The following is a 22,482-nucleotide window of genomic DNA, read 5'->3' as shown; positions in this document are numbered from 1 at the left end:
ATTAACCAAACCTGCCGTGACACTGCTTGTATAGGGTCTTATTCATATTGTCCTTTTAAAAGCCTGAGGACTTCTGACCCACATGCCTACCTACTGTGCTAGACCTCTGGTACCGTAACCATTTTAAATAGAGATTTCCTTTTCCTTTCTTCTGAATCACAGGTGGTCTCTGTGCATTGAATCAGAATCATGGGATTGTTTGATAAGCTAGCAGGATGGCTTGGTCTGAAGAAGAAGGAGGTTCATGTTTTGTGCCTTGGGTTGGACAATAGTGGCAAAACAACTATCATTAATAAACTTAAACCTTCAAATGTAAGTAACCTTAGTTCACTGCTAACTCTTTATTACCAAATGTTACTGCAAAGTTGATATAGAGGAAAAAAAGTGGAGGTCTGTTTATAAGCTTAGAAAATATAATGTATAAAAATGCCCCCCCCCCCCCCCCGAAATAAAGCTTCAGTCCATTTGCATACCTCGCTTTATGTATATGTGTATATACATATTTTTTTAAAATAGTGGTTAAAAAACAACCACCACTACCTACTAATATGCCTACTGTCTTCTCAGATCACAGGATAAAGAAGGGTTTATGATGGACGAGATTAAAAGTGGGCTGTGGAAACTGTTTTTATTTTGAAGAAATAAATATTATCGTTTGAAACTTTAATGGTTTGGGACAAGTACAGTTTTACTGCAACTAGCACTTGTCTGTAAACATCATTATCTTTGTCTTAGACTATTATTGATTAAAGATGATGCTGCATAACTAGGAAATTAAGAATGGGAATGCAAAACTTTTTTATGGTGAATTCAGCATTGGTACTTTCTAAATTAATGGACTGTGACCATCAGATGTACTAATCCATTGATAAAAAGAGAGTATGAGTTCACCATCAATGTCTTGTGTAACTGATTGTGATGAAGGGTACATACTGCTCTTTGATATGGTTTGGTGATGAACTGAATGACTTATGGAGTGACTGTACCATTGAAAACTGGAAACTCTTCCCTACCTTTTTATTTCCATGCATTCAAGGATTCCGATGGGTTAAGTGTAGCCTGATGTAACCTTAACTGTCACAAAACATAATTGTTTATTTGTTAACATCCTATTATGTATTTAAATGAAGACTGATATCTTAAAGGAGGAGACTTTTTAGCAAAAACGTGTCATATCAAGTTGCAATTTATAAAGGTACTGAGAGTCTAATGTTTCTTGCTCCAGTAATTTTGCTTCTGATAAAATGTAATTGGATCTATAAATGTAAACTAGATATCTATAAAATTACTTTTTAGCCGTGCGTAGATGCAAGCTGCCACAACCAGCACATTATTATTTTTCTGGCTTTGTTCTCAAAAGTGATGACCTTGGGATTGTATTATAACATTTGTTTTTATAATATGCCTCAAAACAGTGCAGTGTCCAGAGGATGGGTCAAGTCTTGAAGTTAGTGCTAAGATATGGCAATGATGGGCACAATAGAAAACCCTAAAATAGATAAGCTAATTATATGAGCAAAGCAAGTAGAAACTGTCTCCTTCTGTTTACTTCATCAGTCATATTATGGTCGTTATTTGTGAATGTATTGTAAAGTGAAAATATGCGATAACACTATTTTATTAATTTGTTAAAATGTAACAAACTTAATTAGATCAGTGTCCCTGAAAACTACTAATTCTGATAAATGAATTCGTTCACCTGACAAATTGCTCTGAACTGTCAGCTAATCATCAGAGTACAAAGCCAATGAATATATTTCAGGCTGAGCAGTCACCTTGCTGAGAGAGCTTGAGAGAGAGGCATTTAAAAGACCTCCCTTTTTTACCTGCCAGCTACAATTTTGTTCTCCACTGTTTAGTTATGAAATTCAAATAAGTCATCTGTAATTTCTAGTGTAAGATACCCTTGAAGGAAAGTTGTACCTTCTATGTTCAGTGCATAGTTGTGACCTCTTGATGGAAACTGTTGGCCAAACTACTTCTTGTGGTGGTGAAAATAACTTTTTTATTTTTATATATATATGTATTTTTTTAATTTAATATATTTAATTTAATTTATATATAATATAAAATAGTTTTAAAGATCAATAAACTAAGCCAGTTTTAGTGTGTATGTGGGGGAAAGCCAGTTGCTTTGTAAACATCTTTTATAAATAAAGTTTTAGAGCCTCTTATTGTCTCAAATAGCTGGACTCTTTGCAACCCTTATTTTTTCTGAAAGATTCTGTCGTATTGCACCAACTTTCCAGAAAAGTTGCACTGGTAACCAGGCTTTTTGTTGAGCCGTGGTGCTCTATTTTGTCCCAACCTTCCCTTCTTTGGTAAATGTGGTAATTTCTTTGAAGTGCTCTGGTAGTTGACTAAGAACTAGTGCAACATAAGAACCTAAAATTTCAAGCTACTGCTTCCCAACGTAAATAGCTTGTGATAAAGAATATTGGGGCAATATGTTCTCTCTTTCTATTTAAAGGTGTTGAGGTATAATATACTTCTCTTTGGGTTGAAATTATGACCTCCAGAGGGTAGAAATACTTGGATTCTTTGTACTCTGACCTCATTGGTAACTCTTCAACCCAGAAAGCTATCACTTTCTGTGATAGTATGTTACTTAGCTCTGGTCAGTACATAATCTGTACATAAACTATAACTTAGTTTGTTGCAAAAGCAAAGGAATTCAGTATTAAGGCTGAAACGTCCTCACTCCTGAGTCTTGGTCATAAGTAATACAAGGTCTCAATTTTTTTGCTAGAAAATCCAAAACTTGGATCTTGAGATGGAGGAAATCCTGGGAAAGTATGTTAAATACCTGCCATGTCCATCCATTCTGTGTTACTCAAATGTTTCCTGAATATTATATATTGCACCAAAATTTTGGGAAATATAAGTAATTTAGAAATGAAGTTACATTTCAGTTGCTGTTTCTAACTTAACATGAGTTTGTTGTAAAACATGAATTTTCTCTCTTTAAGGCTCAAACTCAAGACATAGTTCCAACAATAGGATTCAGTATAGAAAAATTCAAGACATCCAGGTAACACCACTTTTGTGTACACATAGAATCATAGAATATCAGAGTTGACCTCAGGAGGTCATCTAGTCCAACCCCCTGCTCAAAGCAGGACCAATCCCCAATTTTTCCCCCAGATCCCTAAATGGCCCCCTCAAGGATTGAACTCACAACCCTGGGTTTAGCAGGCCAATGTTCAAACCACTGAGCTGTCCCTTTCCCCCTCCCCAAATTAGTCTCTCTCTCTTTCAGCGTGATGTAATCAAATGTGATGATGTGTGGTGATGTAATGAAGTGTCATTTGAGTCACTCGTGTTGCTGTATCACAATATGTTGTATGTTCTGGTGCAGTTCTCTAATGTGTGAAGAGGCCAATAATGTTTTGCGGTATCACATGAGAGACTTGGCTTTGATTCCTGGCCTCACTTATAGAATCAGTAGGGCTGGCACTCTACCAATTCAGTGTGTGTAGTCTTTAGGCATGTCTCAAATCACTGAATATTAGTCTGTACTAGGTTAAGAAGTATCACTGAGATACTTTGAATGGATTTCAGTCTTCTTTCATTAACTGAAAAATGGTGGCTGTAGCCTTGAAAATATGAAAGTTGCATTGTTTAAAGTCAGGAAAAGAGGGGGGACATCATCAGTTTCAAGAAGGATGGTAGACAGGCAATTGCCTCAAAACACCCCACTTGTGTGTCTAAAAAAAATAGAAAAAATATGGGAGAATAATGAAAAACCCCTAAATATAACTTGACAGTATTTTGAAAAAGGTGTGCAGGCAGTCTTGAAAGTAATGTGGCCTATTGGTTGGGAGACCTGCAAGAAATTCATGCGTTTCTTGCTTGAACTTGGATGACTGGGATTGATGGGAGTAATATTTTTAATTGCTTTGGGTCACCTTATATCACCTACAAATCACAGCATCACAGTGCTTTGACCACTGCTAGGAGAGGACAGTATATATCCCTCTGTATTGCTGTCCTTTATCTGCTTTTTGAGTTGGTTAGCAGGGGAGGCAGAGTGGCAATCACATTTTCATACACAACAAGAATGTTTAAAATGCTTTCTTCAGCTCATGAAAGATTTATCTGAGGTTACTGTCAGAGCCATTTTCCAGTATGCAAAGGGTTTGTCTACACAGGGACATTATTTTTAAATAAGGTAAGGTGTGGAATTTAAAGCACAATAGCTACTCCAGAATTGCTCCCTGTGTGGCGACTGGTATTCTGGAATAAGAGTGCTTTTTTATTTTTTTTTCCAGTTTAGCCTAATCCACTTCCAAAGTGGATTAATCCAAATCCGAAAAAAGCACCCTTATTTTGGAATAAGTCTCCATATAGGGAGCTATTCTTGAGTAGATATTACAGAATAGTTTATTCTGTTTTATACTAGTGAGCAACTTGCAGCTTTGCCACTCGAGTTTCATGGTTTTGTGCTAAATATGAGAATATGTGTATTGTGCTGGAACAGTTATGTAGATTTGTGCAGGTGGCGAATAAGGAATGTGTGTTGCGGGGGAGGGAATGTGTATTTGAGGTTATTGTGTATGCTGATCGTGTTTTTGTGTCTGGGAGTTGTGCTGGGAGATGTCTTGATTTGTATAGGTGATAGTTGGGTGCATGGTTGTGGCATTTGGACCATCACTGCAGGCTCCCTCATACAACAAATGAAATTGTTGCATGCAAATTAGCTGTAAAGAGTGGTGATTGGTTGAGTTAATTCTATCACAGTGGTCTAGAACACTTGGTATAACATAGATTACTTCTGGGAAAATTTTGCGCATCTGCTGATGTGCAAAATTCATGTGTCCCACATACATTTTATTTTTTCCTGCAGAAAATACATTTCTGCCCAAGAAGTACTGCAATTCCACCTTTTGCCCACAAGAGGCCGCTGTGGTGCCAGAACAACCAGCCACATGAATGCAGCTGGCTGTTCTGGCACCATAGCTGCCTCTGGTGGGAACAAGGTGGAACTGCAGCACTTCTTGGGCAGAATATATTTTCCGGGGGGGGAGGGAGTTTTGTATTAATATGCCTAGTAAGGAATCTGTCCCAAAAAAAAAATTAAAAAAAAAATCTTTGGTCTGTATCGTTACCTACTTGGTGACAGAAATAAATTACCAAAATAAATGAAATTGGCATGGTTTATTTGTCAAAACAACACAATATAAATATACAGAATTTTAAAATATTGTGCACATAATTATTTGGTGCAGAATTTCCCCAGGAGTAATATATGCATGCCTTACTGTAGCTAGACACTCCGTATATGTAAAAGTCAAAATGGCTGAGAAATTAAATACTGAACTGTTACAGACTGAGATCCAGTGATGATTCAGCCTCATGATATTCTGAACAAAAAAAGCTCTCAACCATGCTTGTAGCTGTTTCCCTCACTTTACACTGATTCAACAGACCTGTTAGGCTTCAGAATGACACACACTGACAATTCCTGGAATCTTATTATATAGATTGGTGATGAGCACGGTTTAAGAACCTTAGTACCTGAGTTCCTTCCAGCAGTGCATTAAGCAATGTGACCGCACATCAGTCATGTAGTGTTTGTTCTCTCATCCTCTCCCAGGTGGAGAAGCGTGTGCAGCGGAGTGTCTTGTTTTGGTAGGGCTTTAGGGTTATTGTTTTGTTTTGGGTTTTTTGCTTGAATATATGTGGTGGTGGTGGTGTTTATTGTTATGTATAAACACAAAGAAATGCACTTAGTACTTAGAGTGAAAGGTGCTGAGGTTTGTGATGGTCCTTAGTTTATGAAGGATTTCATTCCAGTTTCAGACTGGCCCCTGAGAAAGTTGTCTGCCACACAGACAAGCTTTATTTACTCTTATTGTAGAAAGTTCCCTTGTGCCAGAGGAGCTTAGTTGTTGACCACAGTCAAGTGTAGAGAGCAGAGGACAGCTTTTATGTATTCATAGAGATCTGTGTTGCTGAGAAATGCACTTACTAATCAAAGTTTCCTAAGTGCTGAAGGCTTCATGCCCTAATGTATCACTATCACATTGTTGTAGTATGGCATGAATAACAGAGGCATGAATAACAGAGGCCAAGTAATCATTCACCAGGATACGCTGAAGTCTCCTAATCAACTGAAGTTGATAGAAAACATTCATCACAAATGCTGTTATGTGAGAGCTTAGCATCAGCAAGGAATCCAAGAGTTCTTCCAAACCACAGACCAAATTAATGAATTCTCCATAAGCACCTTCGAGCAAAGAAGACTGCATTGTGGCTGCAAATTCCTCAAAATGTTTTCTTCTGCCTACCAGCATCACTTCTGTTTTTCTCAGGTTTATTAAGCTTGAGCCAACTGTTCATCCATTAGCTGTCCAATCACTGGGCTATCTTGGTGACAGTGGTGTGTGTGATGCTCTATGATTGAAATGTCACCATTAATATTGCCACTGTTAGACAATTGCAACAAATTTTGTACAAAGCATATCATGCAAGATGTCAATGAAAAAGTTATGATTTGCTGATTATGTTTATATTCATGTATCATTTTTGTATCTGAATTTATAAATATTGACTATATACTGGCATCTTACATATGGGCTGTATTCCTGGGCACCACCTACCAGATAAGATTTACATCTAGTACTCCTGGGGGGGATTCTGTGTGCCTGCAGAAATTGCGCCCCCCCCCCCCCCCCGCAGAATTCCTGTGCTTCCCTGCAGAAAATGGCCAGGAAGCAAAGGGAAGCTGCGGGGGGGTGGGGATGGGGAGAGTGGATGGAGTGCTGCTGTCCTTTAGCAGGCCTTAGAATTTATTGGAGTATGAGAGTCTTTGGTCAAATCAGGACTACTGGTCTATCATGTTGCCTGCGAGCTGGAAGGTCCGTGACCACTGCTTTAAAGAGGCCATGGCCCGTCCAGTACAGTGGCTGGGTTGTGATGACTTCCGTCTTGACATACAGGCCCCAGCTCAGGTCCAGAGTAAACCAGCTGCTTGGATTAGACCTGAGATGACCTATGAAACTCCTAGGAAGGCAAATGAGGTGATGAGTTTTGGGGCTTCTGCCTTGTAACCTTGTTGATTTTGTTGATGTCAAATGATGAGTAGTCTGGGGGTGTTTCAACAAGGTATCTGAGCTCCTTGATGAATCCTTGAATCTGTAGTGGCCTGTAAACTAGCATATAATCTGTTAGTTTTGGCTCTGGTTTCTAGCATCACGTCTCTGAATTTGAATAAAGTTGTCTTTCTTTTGAGGGACCTCTGCATTTGAGGTTTGCAGAGAAGATTAATACAGTGCTGCCTGCCTTCTTGTCTTGTTCTGTGACATACTGATTATCCTGGAGGAATGGGGTGGACGAGCACAGGGCTCCTGGTGTCATCCAGATAGGTCTCAGTGATGCAGCTTTTTTCAGGTGCTTCATCGCTGACATGGTCACGTGTTTTGCGTGCGTTTGTTTGTTCTTTGCTATGGCAGATCTTGCAATAATCGGCATCACAGAATCATAGAATGTCAGGGTTGGAAGGGACCTCACGAGGTCATCTAGTCCAACCCTGTGCTCAAAGCAGGACCAATCCCCAACTAAATCATCCCAGCCAGGGCTTTGTCAAGCGTGACCTTAAAAACTTCTAAGGAAGGAGATTCCACCACCTCCCTAGGTAACGCATTCCAGTGTTTTACCACCCTCCTAGTGAAAAAGTTTTTCCTAATATCCAACCTAAACCTCCCCCACTGCAACTTGAGACCATTACTCCTCATTCTGTCATCAGCTACCACTGAGAACAGTCTAGATCCATCCTCTTTGGAACCCCCTTTCAGGTAGTTGAAAGCAGCTATCAAATCCCCCCTCATTCTTCTCTTCTGCAGGCTAAACAATCCCACTTCCCTCAGCCTCTCCTCATAACTCATGTGTTCCAGTCCCCTAATCATTTTTGTTGCCCTCCGCTGGACGTTTTCCAATTTTTCCACATCCTTCATGTAGTGTGGAGCCCAAAACTGGACACAATACTCCAGATGAGGCCTCACCAATGTCAAATGGAGGGGAACGATCACGTCCCTCGATCTGCTGGCAGTGCCCCTACTTATACATCCCAAAATGCCATTGGCCTTCTTGGCAACAACGGCACACTGACTCATATCCAGCTTCTCGTCCACTGTAATCCCTAGGTCCTTTTCTGCAGAACTGCTGCCAGCCATTCGGTCCCTAGTCTGTAGTGGTGCATGGGATTCTTCTGTCTTATGTGCAGGACTCTGCACTTGTCCTTGTTGAACCTCATCAGATTTCTTTTGGCCCAATCCTCTGATTTGTCTAGGGCCCTCTATATCCTATCCCTACTCTCCAGCATATCTACCTCTCGTCCCAGTTTAGTGTTGTCTGCAAACTTGCTGAGGGTGGAATCCACACCATCCTCCAGATCATTAATGAAGATATTGAACAAAACTGGCCCGAGGACCGACCCTTGGGGCACTCCACTTGATACCAGCTGCCAACTAGACATAGAGCCATTGATCACTACCCGTTGAGCCCGACAATCTAGCCAGCTTTCTATTCACCTTATAGTCCATTCATCCAGCCCATACTTCTTTAACTTGCTGGCAAGAATACTGTGGAAGACCGTGTCAAAAGCTTTGCTAAAGTCAAGGAACAACACGTCTACTGCTTTCCCCTCATCCACAGAGCCAGGTATCTTGTCATAGAAGGCAATTAGATTAGTCAGCATGAATCCATGCTAATTGTTCCTGATCACTTTCCTCTCCTCTAAGCGCTTCAGAATTGATTCCTTGAGGACCTGCTCCATGATTTTTCCAGGGACTGAGGTCAGTTTTAGTTTGTGTGGCTTGTGCTGTTTGCTTTTGACCTGTTCCTAGATAATGATCCTGTGCAGCGTATGGGTGATAGTTGTCTGGAATCTAGCTTCTTATGTCTGCTCTTCTGTTTTCCTGGGCTGTTCCTCCAAATTTGAACAGTGACAAGTGAAGTGGATTATGTCATGGGATGGTCCAAGTTAAGGAACAGTTGTCTTGTTTGCTAGATGCTAGAGGAAAGGCAGATCTGTTGTATATCTTTTTGGTGCAGCAACCTGCTTGAGTCCTTGGAATGGGTGGAGCTGGAGCAATGTGTTCCTGGAGTACTGGTGGGTGTGCTGGAAATGTGGTGGCATAACAACAATGCAAATATTATTGCCACTATCATTACTAGGTAGGCTTGAGCCCCACAAGAGAAAACGTCAATGTGATCAGATATCCATTTTCTCGAAATATATTGTCAGTGTTGTGACACCCCCTGTTGCTTTTACTTGCTTTGGGAGGGAGATGGTACTTCGCATTTAATCATACAGTATCATGTCTGAGTAAGTTATATAGTGGCCTGCTGCCCAGCAGGTAGTGGTGAAGGTGAAGAAGCAGGGCTGGGGCTCAGGGATCCTTCTTTGTAAGAGGAGAGCCTTGTTCATGGGGGTGGTTCCTGTGCTGAGGGGCTGGGAGAGCATTCAGAGCTGCACTTTCCCCTTTTAGAAAACCTTCATTTCTATTTCCAAATTTTCAAAAAGTAAAAAGTGACCAGAGGTCCCTCTCCTGCTGCTTCCTGTGGTGCTGGCCATGTGTGGGGCCTGCTGGAGCTGGTCCCTGCTACTGCTACTGTGTCCTGCTGCAGAGTGGGAGGAAAGAGGGGTCAGAGAAGTTAGAGACCTGGCTCCTTCCAGGGCCCTAAGGAACCTGGTCAGTTTCCCTCTGTAGACAATTCCTAATACTGAACTTAATACAAATACAAATAATGTCAGTAGGTCAGCTTTGCCCACATTGTACTTAGTTTCATTTATATGGATGTTACTTATTTGATTCCAGAAGTTGATCAAAATGTTGTTTTGTAACTCTTTCATAAGTGGACTTACGATTGTGCTTAGTGTTTGGGTTAAATGTTGAAGCTACAGTAGATCACTTAACTGCTTGGGGAAACCCAATAGTACTCAAGTTTTGAGCAAATTGAAATATTACCTTGTAAGAATTCTGTCTTGAAGGTTAGTTCTTCCCACTGAAGCCAATGAAAGCCATCTGTGCATATTAAAGGCATGCCATGAAATTTAAAAATCACATTTCCATCTGAATTTTATTTACCTACTATTGATATACAGAAAACACACTTCGCTCCCCATTTTTTCAGGTTATTTACTTTTTGTATTTGACATTACTGTGTGTAGTCAGTTTCCCTGTTTTGGGGGGGGGGGGTCTTTCACACAGCAGAAGAGGGAAGAGAAAACCTTTTTTTAATGGGAAATTGATTGTACAACCACAAAAACTGGCAGGAAGGCTTTGGGGTTTGGTGTCATATCAGAAGTTTTTATTTTGATTTTTTTTTAATTTACTATGTTTTAAGTTGATTGTCCATTTAAAAGTGTTAAAATGAAGAAAATATATTTTTTTTGTTCTATGGGATCTGTACCTCACTCTTTCTTCCTTTTCAGTTTGTCTTTCACAGTGTTTGACATGTCAGGTCAAGGCAGATACAGAAACCTGTGGGAACATTACTACAAGTGAGTAATTTTTTTTTATTTTAAAACGTTGCTGCTAATAGTAGCTAAATAGATTTTTTTTAAATCTAGACAGATATAACATGTTAAAGAGCTGGGAGTTGATGATGATAGACAAATCTGGACTGGGAATAAGATGCACATTTTTAAGTGAGGGTATTTAACCATTGGCACAACAATCGTTGTGGTGGATTCTACATAACCAGAAAAATTTAAATCAAGATTTGATATTTCGCTAGAAGGTATGCTCTAGTTCAAACAGGAATTAATTCACGGAAGGCCTATAGCCTTTGTTTTACAGGAGGTTGAACTAGATGATCACAATAGTCCCATATGGTTTTATAATATACGAAAATTAGAAAGTGTGGTTTTACCAGCCTCTTTGATTATTATTAGTCCTAAAATCTATAATGATGGCTTTATAAGCAGCTTAGATGAGTCATGAAAGAGTGTGGTTCTTATGCTACTACTGTTACTAAGAATATTGTTCTTAAACAAAGGTTTAAGCAACATCCCACTTCTAAACTAATTGGCTTGGAGTTATCCAGTGCTTTATAATGGTAGTCTCATTAAGTATTCTTGTACTGAGACATCAACTTTGTGTTAGGTCTAGCTGTGTGTTTCTGGTTAAACCATAATACTTCCTGCTGGTTTATACTGGATTGTTAGTATAAATTAATTCAAAACACATCTCACTTAGAACAATAAAACATGGGATGGGGAGCATGTGGAGATAAAAAATAAGGAGATGTATGAACAGTTGGTAACAAGCATATGTATGGGGATTGGTTGTTAGTTCACTGAGGGCAGTGTAGAAAAGGAGAGATTTGAACACTTTATATAAAAAAAAAAAAGAAAAAGTTGGGGAATCAGAGGTTAGAGGTTGGATATCTTATCGTTTTCCTGACATTCATATCCACTTTATGGGGCATGGATGAACATAAAAGATGCTGATTTACTGCTGTTTTTATAGACAATCGTAATGCAAAGTTTCAAAGAACGAGGCATCTATGTAATTATCAGGGTACTAACAAATGTTATGCCTTTTATCCTATATGTTGTGGCAAAAATCAAATAAATGTGCTTAATAAAATTGTGCTGTTGTTTTGGCATATGCCCTATTCTTTAGATTGTTCCATTTTATTTCTTGCTAATACTAAAATTTAAAACTCTCTTTTAGTGATTTCTATCTTCTAAACTAGTCTCAGTTGTTATCATCATTCATGTGAATATGAAGGCCAGTAGTGAGCAGGACAAAAGTAACCTGAATTCTCCATTTTGAATGCTTGAATTTTGATGTGTTTATTATGTGATAAACTTTGCTGTAATATTCTTTATTTTTCCTCTTCCTCCTTTTTTTTAAAATTGGAGATTAATATAGAGGGCTTTTCCTACAAAAATTAATTTGCAGTTTGAGAAATTGTCAGGTAGATAGGTATTTTGTAAATTTGCATTAGGGCTGGGGTTTTCAAAGCAGCCTAAGGGTGTTAGGTGCAGGATTTGGATGGAATTTGGATGCCAAATTCCCAGAAGCTGCTTTGAAAATTCCAGTCAAAGTGTGTGATAGGACATCACTATATTAAAAACTGGCATTGAGGTGATCCTCCTATGTGGCAGAAAATCAGTGTGCGCACAACTGGTTAGTTTTCATTTGTATCATGTCCACAGTTTGAGTATAGTTTCTTAGCAGTAACACTGACACTACAGTGCCCCCTAATATCAGTATCCTCCCTATCCACTGCAGTTTTTATCTATATGGGATTTAATTCCAGTTAAAAGTAGCATACAGAAAAGCAATATAATAAACTAATAAAGATAAGCAAGACTGCAAGTACAGAAAAATGGCTAAATTAATCTATAGGTCTGATCTAGAACCTGTGCACATAAGTAGGTACTTCCAAGTACTTGACACTTGCACTTTTTTCATATCTGGCTTACACCTCTCTCTTCAAGGGTACATTAACAACTCGAAATCTGATTTAATGATGCATGTGGTATCTTGACTCTTGAGTATTGTCCCTGTTACTGGTTGGTTTGGTTTTTTTTGTATGTGTCTGTGAGACCTAGGAGAATCTTGTTTCTTTGTAAGTAAATATATGCTATAATTGTAACTTCACTATAGTACTGTTATACAAACCTGCTGTTAACACTTTATTTGAGTAGTTTTAGATATGCTGGAACATTCACAACAAATATTAAGCATTTGCTTACAGTTTATTTAGATTTTTATGCAATACACACCAATAAATGTGGGCCTAGTCATGCAATCTTAACTTTGATTGCAGTGGTAGGCGATCAAGAATTGCAGGATTGGGTTGTATTGTGGAGATGAGAGGGAAAAACATACTGGTAGCTGACCTTCAAGGAAGATTAGGATGCAGAGAAAAAGATTACAAAAATTTAAATAAAATGCAAAATTATGTATGGGGTTTCTTGTATACAGTTCAGAAAATCCATTGATATACTCTTATAAACATTTTCAGTTTTCCCTTTGTTAGAAAGCAAAAATAACTCTCAATATTAAGTCTACAAAGTCACTAGTTGAATTGGCTATGCATACTGAAAGTGTTTCTGCATTCTTCAAGATACTAGTGGTTTAGACCAGAGGTTCTCAAACTGTGGTCCGTGGACCACCAATGGTCCACAAGCTCCGTTCAGGTGGTCCCCCGGTAGTTCCCTCTAAGGTGAGCGCCTGGGCAGCCACACACAAGAGAATGAAGGGCCATCCACCTAATTAGTGGAGGTGCACAGGCATGGCTCCACTAATTAAGTGCCTAGACCCTGGAGAAGATGCACGTGTGAGGTGGTGGCCTGGGGGGGGGGTATGTGGAGGGGGAAGTGGGGTGAGAAGAGGGGGTGGGGGGAATTTGGGATGTGCAGGGCTGTGGCAGCCAGAGAGGCGACTTTCCCAGCTCCAGGGTTGCGGCTGCCAGTGAGAGACCACCCCCCCTCCTTCCCAGCCTCAGGTCTGTGGCAGCTGTGGCAGGGGAGAGACCCCCCTTCTCCCCAGCTCGATGGCTGCTACGGCGGGGGGGGGGAGAGGGCATGTCCATCGAATTAGAAAGGTAAAACTACTGATACTAAAATGAGTTGTGTGTTTTTATTTGTAAAACAAAAAAAGTTTATTAAGTTTTTTTTAATATAGAGCTTTTATCCAAAGAGCATTACAATAGTTAGCTAACGGTACAAACAACATCTGGAAAGATCAAGTGATCTGTTGAGACCCTCAGCAATTTTCAAGTGGTCTGCAGGAAGAAAAGGTTGAGAACTACTGGTTTAGACGTTGGTATCTCTTCCATACTGATTCATCTGTGTAGACCTTTGACACAGCTTAACGACTCTGCATGTACACAGTTGTTAAACTGGTTGTAGATGAGCCAACCACTTGTCTGAGTGGACTCTTAACAAGGTTCTTTAGACAAGAAACTAAAAAACTATGACTTGAATGTAATTTTTCAAAACAGTTTTGACAAGGTTTAGCCCTTTTCACTCTGGCTTGCTGGCCCCAGCTGTGTCAGCATCCAGTATTGCTACGTTGGGTGTTCATGTTTTTCAGCAGAGAAATTGAGCTTTCCTGAAAGATCTGTGTACAACAAACCTTATGGGCTGTGAAATTGATAATTTTTATAGCAGAAAAGTTACATTGTTAACCAAAAGGCCAGATTTCACAAACTGGCCTCGACTCAAAGGTTTCTAGCAAAAATCTTCCCTGAGATTGTAGAAATAGCTAGACAGCTCTGCATGGGAGAGGAGTAAAGAAAATATTTTTGAAAGGTTTTTGTTGGTCAAAGTTTCTGAGCGAGCTTACAATTTGCCTCTTTACTTTTCTATATTATGCAGAGAAGGCCAGGCCATTATTTTTGTCATTGATAGCAGTGATAAATTAAGAATGGTTGTGGCCAAAGAAGAACTTGACACCCTCCTGACTCATCCAGGTGAGAAGACTGTATTTTCCTACCATCTCCATATTATGTTGTATTGTTTCAAACATAGAAACTCTTGTTATTATAGACATTCTGCATTTTAAGTAAATTTCCCTCCATTTTAGCCATTGATAGGAGCTAGAATAAAAGTAAAATGGAATTTGTATAATAAGCCAATATTTACTTCTGTTGAGGTGAATACCAAAACTTAGGACCTGATAAGATTCCTACTGACCTCAGTAGGAGCCGGATTGGGCCTTTTTTGATCAAGGTGGAACAGAAGTTAATAGTTGCTTTGAGGGACTGTAAATCATGGCATTTAAAAGCTTGGAGTTCATAGACAACATGTTTGTTTTCATATGCAATGTCTGAAAAAATTTCCATTTAAGACCATGAATTACTTCAATGTAACTTTTTGCTGTTTGGTTAATATTGTATCAGACCTCAGTATTGGCCTCTGAAGAGGTAAAAACACTAGAAACTTCTTTTATGACTTTGCAGCCAGGAGTAGTGATAGCTAATGATGCCACAATTTCAACTGTCTAAATGGGGAGGGAGATTCATGATTATTTCTAAGGTTACATTTTGAAATAGGTTTTGTGGGGGTTTCCATGTGTTCCCAGGGGTATTGGAATTAAACCAATATACTCATGTAATGCGGATGTTCTGACTAATCAAGAGAACAAACCCTATGCAGGAAATTCAAAGTAAAACCACTATATAGCCTAATTTTAGTTCCCAGTCTGGCATATTCTAGCAGTTCAGTGGGGTGTTGATTGCTGGATCTATTACACTGAAAAATTGTAGGGTAGGATTCTGACAACAGAAGGAAAAGTTGTTTACACAGTACCTCTTGGTCTGAAACCAAGTTATTGTGGAAGCTAATGAAGATAAGAATGATTCTGGGGGCTGGTGTAAAAACAAAATATGTACAGCTTGGTCAACAAGATTAATGAGTTGATTAGCATCAAAATTGTAGTTGGATCTGTGAGAGCTGATTGGTGAAGAGAAAAGGACCCAAGGACAGACTCTGTTACAAAAAGGAGACACAGAAAGAACAGTTAGAGGGAGTAGTTGGAGGACAGTACCACAACAGCCAAGAGAGAAGAATGTCAAGGAGAAGAGTGTGACCCATAATAGTGAAGACTGCAGAAAGAGCAAGTTCACTGTACAAATGAATGTAACCTTGTTTCCAGGGATCAAGCTCGTGACCTTCTCCAGGGCACCATTTTCTCATTGGCCCAGGAAAGGGATATCTTGAATTTCTGTCTCATAGCATCATAAAACAAATGTAATAGAAATTGTTTTTTTGCTGTTGTGAATATTCATGGGACTACTGAATTGGTTGATAATGCAAAGGTGTATGCAAGAGTAGCAGCAATCATTCTAGCAGTAATTATAGAAATCACAGAAATGTAGGGCTGGAAAGGAGCTCAAGAGGTTATCTAATCCATTTTCCCCATGCTGTGGCTGAATTAAGTATACCGAGACCATCCTTAACAGTAGTGTTTCTCTAATAGGTTGTTGAAAACCTCTGAGTATGGGGATTCTACAAACTTCCTAGGAAATCTGTCCCAGTGCTTAACTAATCTCGTAGTTAGAAAGTTTTTACTAATATCTAACTTAAAACTCTCTTGCTGTAAACTAAGTGATTACTTCTTGCTGTACCCTCCGTGGATATGGAAAACAATTGATCACCAGCCTCTTTATAACAAGCTTTTGCATATTTGGAGACTGTTATCATGTTCCCCCTCAACCTTCTCTTCTCTAGACTAAACATGACCAGTTCTTTCAACTTTTCCTCATAGGTCATGTTTTCTAAATCTCTTACTATTTCTGTAGCTCTCCTCTGGAGTCTGTCCAGTGTGTTTACATCTTTCTTAAAGCGTGGTGCCCAAAACTGGACACTGTACTCCAGCTGAGACCTCAAAATAGCATTTGCTTTTTTCACAACAGCATTGCACTAACTCATATTCAACTTCAGACCACTATAATCCACAATGTTTTCTGTAGTACTGCTGCCTTGCTCAAATACAAAATAGGGAATAACTGGCATTTGATTTTTCTTTCCTAAGTGAAGTACTTTGCACTTTATTGAATTTAATCTTGTTGATTTTTAGACCAATTTTCCAATTTATTAAGATCATTTAATTTTTATCCTGTCCTCCTGACTCCTTGCAACCCCTCCCAGTTTGCTGTCTATAGATTTTAAGTGTATTCTCCATTCCGTCCTCCAAATAGTTAATGAAAATACTGAATAGGTCCAGACCCAAGACAGATCCTTGTGGAATCCCATTTGATGTGTCCTTTCAATTTGCCAGGAAACTGTTTATACTACCGAGTATGCTCTTTCAACCAGTTGTGCATCCACGTTATTATAACTTCATCTAGTTTGTTTATGAGACTGTCCTGTGGCACTGTGTCAAAAGCTTTATTGGGGTCCAGATATATACTGCTCCCTCCTCATCATTATGCTGGTTATCCTGTCAAAGAAGAAAATTAGGGTGGTTTGGCATGATTTGCTCTTGACACATCAGTATTGGCCATTACTTATCACCTTATCCTCTAGGTTTGACTATGTTTGATTAAAGTAGTTTAAGATTGATTCAGTAAATATCTAGATTAGGCTAGTAATATTTACTGTGGCTGTTACTTGGAACAAAACCACTTCTTCCCATGTGCCACTGCAGCAGTTGAGATCAATTGGTGCACTTGAGAATATGTCCCTAGATTTAAATGGAGACTGGTGTCTGGTGATCCCCTAAAAGGTGTCTAGAATTCAAAATCAATATTCCCCTGAAGGTTTGCTAGAAGAGGGTTACATATCTTAGGGTAAGGTATAAGTTCCTGTCTTTCTCTTTTGTCTGGAGTGGTTGGAGAGGAGAGGATGGTAAAGTAAATTTCATTGTGATCTCTTTATTTTTAAGAGATGCATATTGGTGTGCACCCTGAGATTACAGTAGCAGGCTGTGTTGTGAAAATGAAAACATTTTTAAAGAAAAATAAATTACTATAATTGGACAACACATACTACAAATAGTGGGGGTTTTAATAATCACTGTTGTCAGTTATATTTTTATTATGACTTTATTGTACAGCAGTTAAGATACTTGATGCTCTCTAAAGGTTTGTTATCTTGCATAGATATCCACTCTTGGGTTACTTGACCTCCAGAACATGCTTCTAAGGGTAGGTCTACACTACCCGCCGGATCAGCAGGTAGCAATCGATATATCGAGGGTCGATTTATCACGTCTAGTCTAGCGCCGTGAGAGGCACAAGCAGAGTTGACAGGGGAGCGGCAGCAGTCAACTCACCACCGTGAAGATGCTGCAGGAAGTCGATCTAGGTACGTTGACTTTAGCTACGGTATTCTCATAGCTGAAGTTGCGGACCTTGCATTGACTTCCCCCCTAGTGTAGACCAGGGATAAGATATCTTCGAGTTTTTTCAGAAAATTCAGAAACCTCTTATATAAAATCCAAGGCATCGGGGAGAGAGGGAAGATACCATGGCCTCCGACTATAACAGAGAAGCAGGCATTAACCAGTAGCTACAATGTTCAGATATTTGAAGGCGGCAGAGGAGAATTTCTTCTGTGTTTTTATAGGTATGTTGTAGCTGTATAACTTTGTAGCAATATATAAAAAAAGCTGATACTATAGAATGGAAGCAAAAGTTGCAAAACAGTTTCAGCCCCAGTGTTTCACAAGTTCATAACTTTCTGAAAAACCACTTCTTGGGCAGATGTTTTCTTTGCATGTTCTCTTGCAAAAGATGAAAGTATGAGGAAAATACTTTCAGACATTTCTGTTCTGTGCAGGTTAGAAAAATACTTTTTCCATTTAAAAAAAACCAACCTCTTCACACAATTTAAAAATGGCTGATGTTTGAAATGAGGTATATAAAATAATTCCCATAAGAACATCCATAACCAAATTTTGGGAAAAAAGATGGATATGAATGATATGAAAGACTAACAACTGGCTACTGTGTACGTGCAGTAGAAAATATTGTTAACACACAGGTATGCTTCTAGATAGAAGTGAATACTCTTACTGAAGTGTACGCTTATCAGTGTATGATGTTGGCATCTTAAATGGGCTTTAGCCTCATTCTCTAAATAATAATAATAATAATAATTAATAATACCAAACCCCATAATAACCCAGGAAATTATGAGTGGTAAACTGTTAATATAACATTAGCTTTGCACAGTTGAAATAAATGATGGAAATAAAAATGTTAGGATTCCTACAATAACATTAATTTGGCCACTTTGCATGCATCTGATATCCCTATTCCTATATTTAATGTATCCATAGAATGCGACACATGGGCAATACGATTAAATTAGCTTTATGTTGCTGTAGGAACTCTAGCTTTTTCATTTCTTGGCTGTTTAACTGTGAAACCTAAAAGTTACTTTAATTACGCATAAGTTGCATGTTCTGAGGCTTTTACTTTTTTCCTCAGACAGCCTCTAGCAAATTAACTCCAAAGCTGGCAGACAGTTTTAGTTACTGTTTACTTTTCGATGAGCCATCCTGATCTCTGAATGTGGGAGTTGTGGGGGGATGGAATGTAGTTTCCAGTCATTATGAAGAAAGGCTGAAGAGTTGTTTTTAAAAAATAAAATAAAATAACCAAAACAAACAAAACACCACAAGCCACTTCAGAATGATGAAACTTACTTGTCAGCAAAGGAGACTGGTCTGTGGGTTCCAGTGTAAGCAATTAATGTAATGAGAAATGAGTTAGTAATCCTTTAAAGCATACATTTCTTTGAAAAACTCAAATATCTTAGTCGTGCTTACTTCCCGTTCCTTGGAGTTTAGGGAGAAGCTATGCCCGAAGTGCTCACTACAAATTCTGATGGTTAGGGGGGAAAAAGTAGCATCTTCCTATCAAGATTTGGATGATCTATTCAAATGCCGTCGTCTTTATCTTCTCCCCTAATGCACCACCCTTTTCCTTGATAGCAACACAGGAATAGACTAGACTTGCTATTACTCAATTTTTTGTTACAGGCTAGAGCACTGGTGGACTTTGTTTTCTTCCAGTGATGCTTTAATATTCTATATTAGCCAGACAGGCTTAAGCATTTAGATGCTGAGTGTGTTCTCACTGCTTCGTCTGCATCTGTGGCATAAAGACATTTCTCCATATTCTTCTTGGGTGTATGTAAGTATGCCAAGAATTAAGTCAATTGCCAATGCGCTGAGCTCCTTGCTCCAGTCTTGTGGTTCCTGCTGCTAGCTGAGAAGAACTATTGGAAAAGAGGCCTTTCTTCAAGCACAGGAAGGATGTGAGGGATTACCAAATACACCTCTACCCTGATATAACGCAACCCGATATAACACAAATTCGGATAGAACGCAGTAAAGCAGTGCTCCGAGGGGCGGGGCTGCACGCTCCAGTGGATCAAACTAAGTTTGGTATAATGCGGTTTCACCTATAACGCAGTAAGATTTTTTTGGCTCCCAGGACAGCGTTATATCAGGGTAGAGGTGTACATGTTTTTTCCATTTTTGTAGGCTTTAGAGAAAGTAATGGGCATCCTGCAGATACCTGAGGATAGCTCAACGTATCCTAATTCAGATATGGTTGCAGGGGTATGAACTCTTAATTTAATCAATTTTGTGGCTATTTATACACCCTGTCCTTCACTAAATAGTGAAGATGTGGTGATTGGAAGCTATGGTTTGAAGCCTCCACATTCCTCTTCTTCGCCAACAACCTCAGCCTACAGCCATAAATGTATTTGAGTTGGGGAGGGATTCTAAAACTTACCAGAAAATTTGTGAGCACTCCTAAAGCATGTGGCTGAGGCCACGTGACCCAACAGTGTGTGTCTTGGTAGGATACAACCTTCAAAGAACCACAATGACAGGTAAGCAGTATATCCTCTTTTGTTGTTCATGTTTCATTACTTGCAAATGACGACAAGCATTACCAAATATTCTGGTATTCCTTGCTTTTTGTTTATGCTTAGATATCAAACACCGTAGAATACCTATCTTGTTCTTTGCTAACAAGATGGACCTCAGGGATGCAGTATCATCTGTGAAAGTCTCTCAGTTACTGTCTTTAGAGAACATCAAAGATAAACCATGGCATATCTGGTAAAGTACTATTACCTCACCTTTTTCTTTTTTTTTTTTTTTGCTGTTGATTGAAATGTTCAACTTTTAGCCATTCCATAGCATTCACTATCCTATTACTTAAATGAGAGCAAACCAGATAAAATGCTGTAACTTTTTACTGGTATCTGAGTAGGTACAGGGCTTTGTACAATACTTTCTATGAAATCTGGTTTGAAAAAAATATTTAATATGTAAAATAATATAGAGTTGGGCTTGAAAAATTTACCAGAAATATCCTAGCCAGAAACTCAATCAGAGGGGTTGTCCCCAGTGAAGTTTCAGGAAATGTCCTAGTGGGAAGAACAACCCTACTCACTATTGCTGGGAAGTGGAATGGTGGTAGATTCTTACCAGAGTGCTGTAGCCGGTCCCTCTCATGCACTGTGGGATTCTGAGTATCAGTTGTGAAACTGATCAGAATCTTGGTAATATCACACTGGGAGTACTTTGGAAAGCTACCAATCGTACAACAGGCAGTGAAGTTATCTGTGTGCAGATTAAGATAGACAACACTGCATCAGTTCACATTTGGAAAGTTATCTTTGCAGTCACAAAAACTAGAAACTTTTTTTTAAGTAATAGTTTAAATTCTTCTGAAATTGATGGCTTATGTCCCATTCTTCACTAGGCAAAAGCTTTGCATTTGTTAGTGGCAACTATAAAGGTGTATATAGGATTTGTGACTTCCAGGCACCAGCCTTGTTTTTCAATCACTAGACCATGAGACTTCTAAGGTATGTCTACACTGCAGTGAAAGCCTGGGCTCAGACTCCAGCTTGAGCCCAAACCCCCTTTTGTCTATACACAGTTCTGTCTCACTGGGACCTGGACCCCAGGACCCTGCAATGTGGGTAGGTTTGAGTCCAGGTCCTGCTGGGACTTGGGCCCAAACTGCATCATTTTGCAATGTCAATGCAGCTTGGATCCAGGACTCCCAGACTAGGGTCCTGAGAGTCCACCAAGGCTATCCCACAATCCCATGGGTCGGTGTTCTTTGTCCTCTCTATCCCAAGATAAGCCATTCAACTCCTAGGGAATGGAAGCAACCCCCCCCCTTGTTCAAATACAACAGCTTAGCACATCTATCCCTACTATTTTATTCTGACCACTGAACTGCAAACTCAGTGAACCTTCTGCATTTGCAATGGCCATTGACCAGAAGAAGTCCTTTGCCAAGCATGCCGCTTCCTGATTGCAGGAACACAGCCAGATTTTGGTGAATCTCTGGAGTAAGGCGAGCAAAAGGTTTGATTTTTAGGAAGAATACCATGAATGAATACCATGAAGCTGGCAACATTGGGGATTCCCTGGCCTGGTCACCAGTGCAGGGATTGGATTAAGTGGCTCAAGACCGACTACCTGGAAGCCAGGGATGAGAACATCACCTCTGTCATCCTGCCTTGCTTACAAGGGGTTTGTCAAGGTGCTGGATATTGTGCTGAGCATAGAGCCAGCAGTACTTCACAATGCCCTGATCAGCTGGGATGGTGACCTTCTGACCCCGAATCCAGTATAGGACTGGAGGGGAGTCACTAGGTGCTGGATCAGGCTGATGAAGTGACACTGGTGCTGGAACTGGTCCCGGAGGAGGCTTTGCCACTGGAGCAGCTGCAACATATCCTGAGTCCTTCCTCAGAGGAGTTTTTTGATGCCCCCCAAGAAGCAGTCTGCTGCAGAACTGGCAGGAAAACCGGAAGAGACAGAACTCAGCCTGGTAAGCTTTTGGCTCCATGTTTGTTGTTGTTGTTTAACATAGGAATGGGAGGAATTTCCATTTATAAGCAATGCAAAAGTTATTACAAGCTAATAAGGGGGGGATATACCATGGAGTTCTTCAGTATGTCCATATTAATGTGTGCGTTTGCAGCAGTCTTAAAATGCTGTATTTGGAAGCTGTAGGGAGCCAGTG

At 39.5% G+C, this 22,482-nt stretch overlaps 1 protein-coding gene across 8 annotated transcripts in view; it reads left to right on the top strand.

Annotated features, from left to right (window-relative positions):
* The window catches only part of ARL6 (ARF like GTPase 6), a 36,913-nt gene that overhangs the window by 3,483 nt on the left and 10,948 nt on the right, over positions 1-22,482 (top strand). For all 8 annotated transcript variants that reach the window (XM_073305155.1, XM_073305129.1, XM_073305108.1 and 5 more), the window contains 5 exons: positions 163-312; positions 2,970-3,031; positions 10,439-10,507; positions 14,345-14,439; positions 20,423-20,552. In XM_073305155.1, the coding sequence (XP_073161256.1) occupies positions 190-312; positions 2,970-3,031; positions 10,439-10,507; positions 14,345-14,439; positions 20,423-20,552 (479 nt within the window). In that variant the 5' untranslated portion in view covers positions 163-189. The remainder of the gene's footprint in view (positions 1-162; positions 313-2,969; positions 3,032-10,438; positions 10,508-14,344; positions 14,440-20,422; positions 20,553-22,482) is intronic.

The sequence above is a fragment of the Lepidochelys kempii genome, chromosome 1 (assembly GCF_965140265.1).
Source record: "Lepidochelys kempii isolate rLepKem1 chromosome 1, rLepKem1.hap2, whole genome shotgun sequence".
In the NCBI taxonomy this organism is placed as follows: Eukaryota; Metazoa; Chordata; order Testudines; family Cheloniidae; genus Lepidochelys; species Lepidochelys kempii.
The sequence above is the reverse complement of the archived record's forward strand: the minus strand, read 5'-3'. Positions and strand labels throughout refer to the sequence as shown.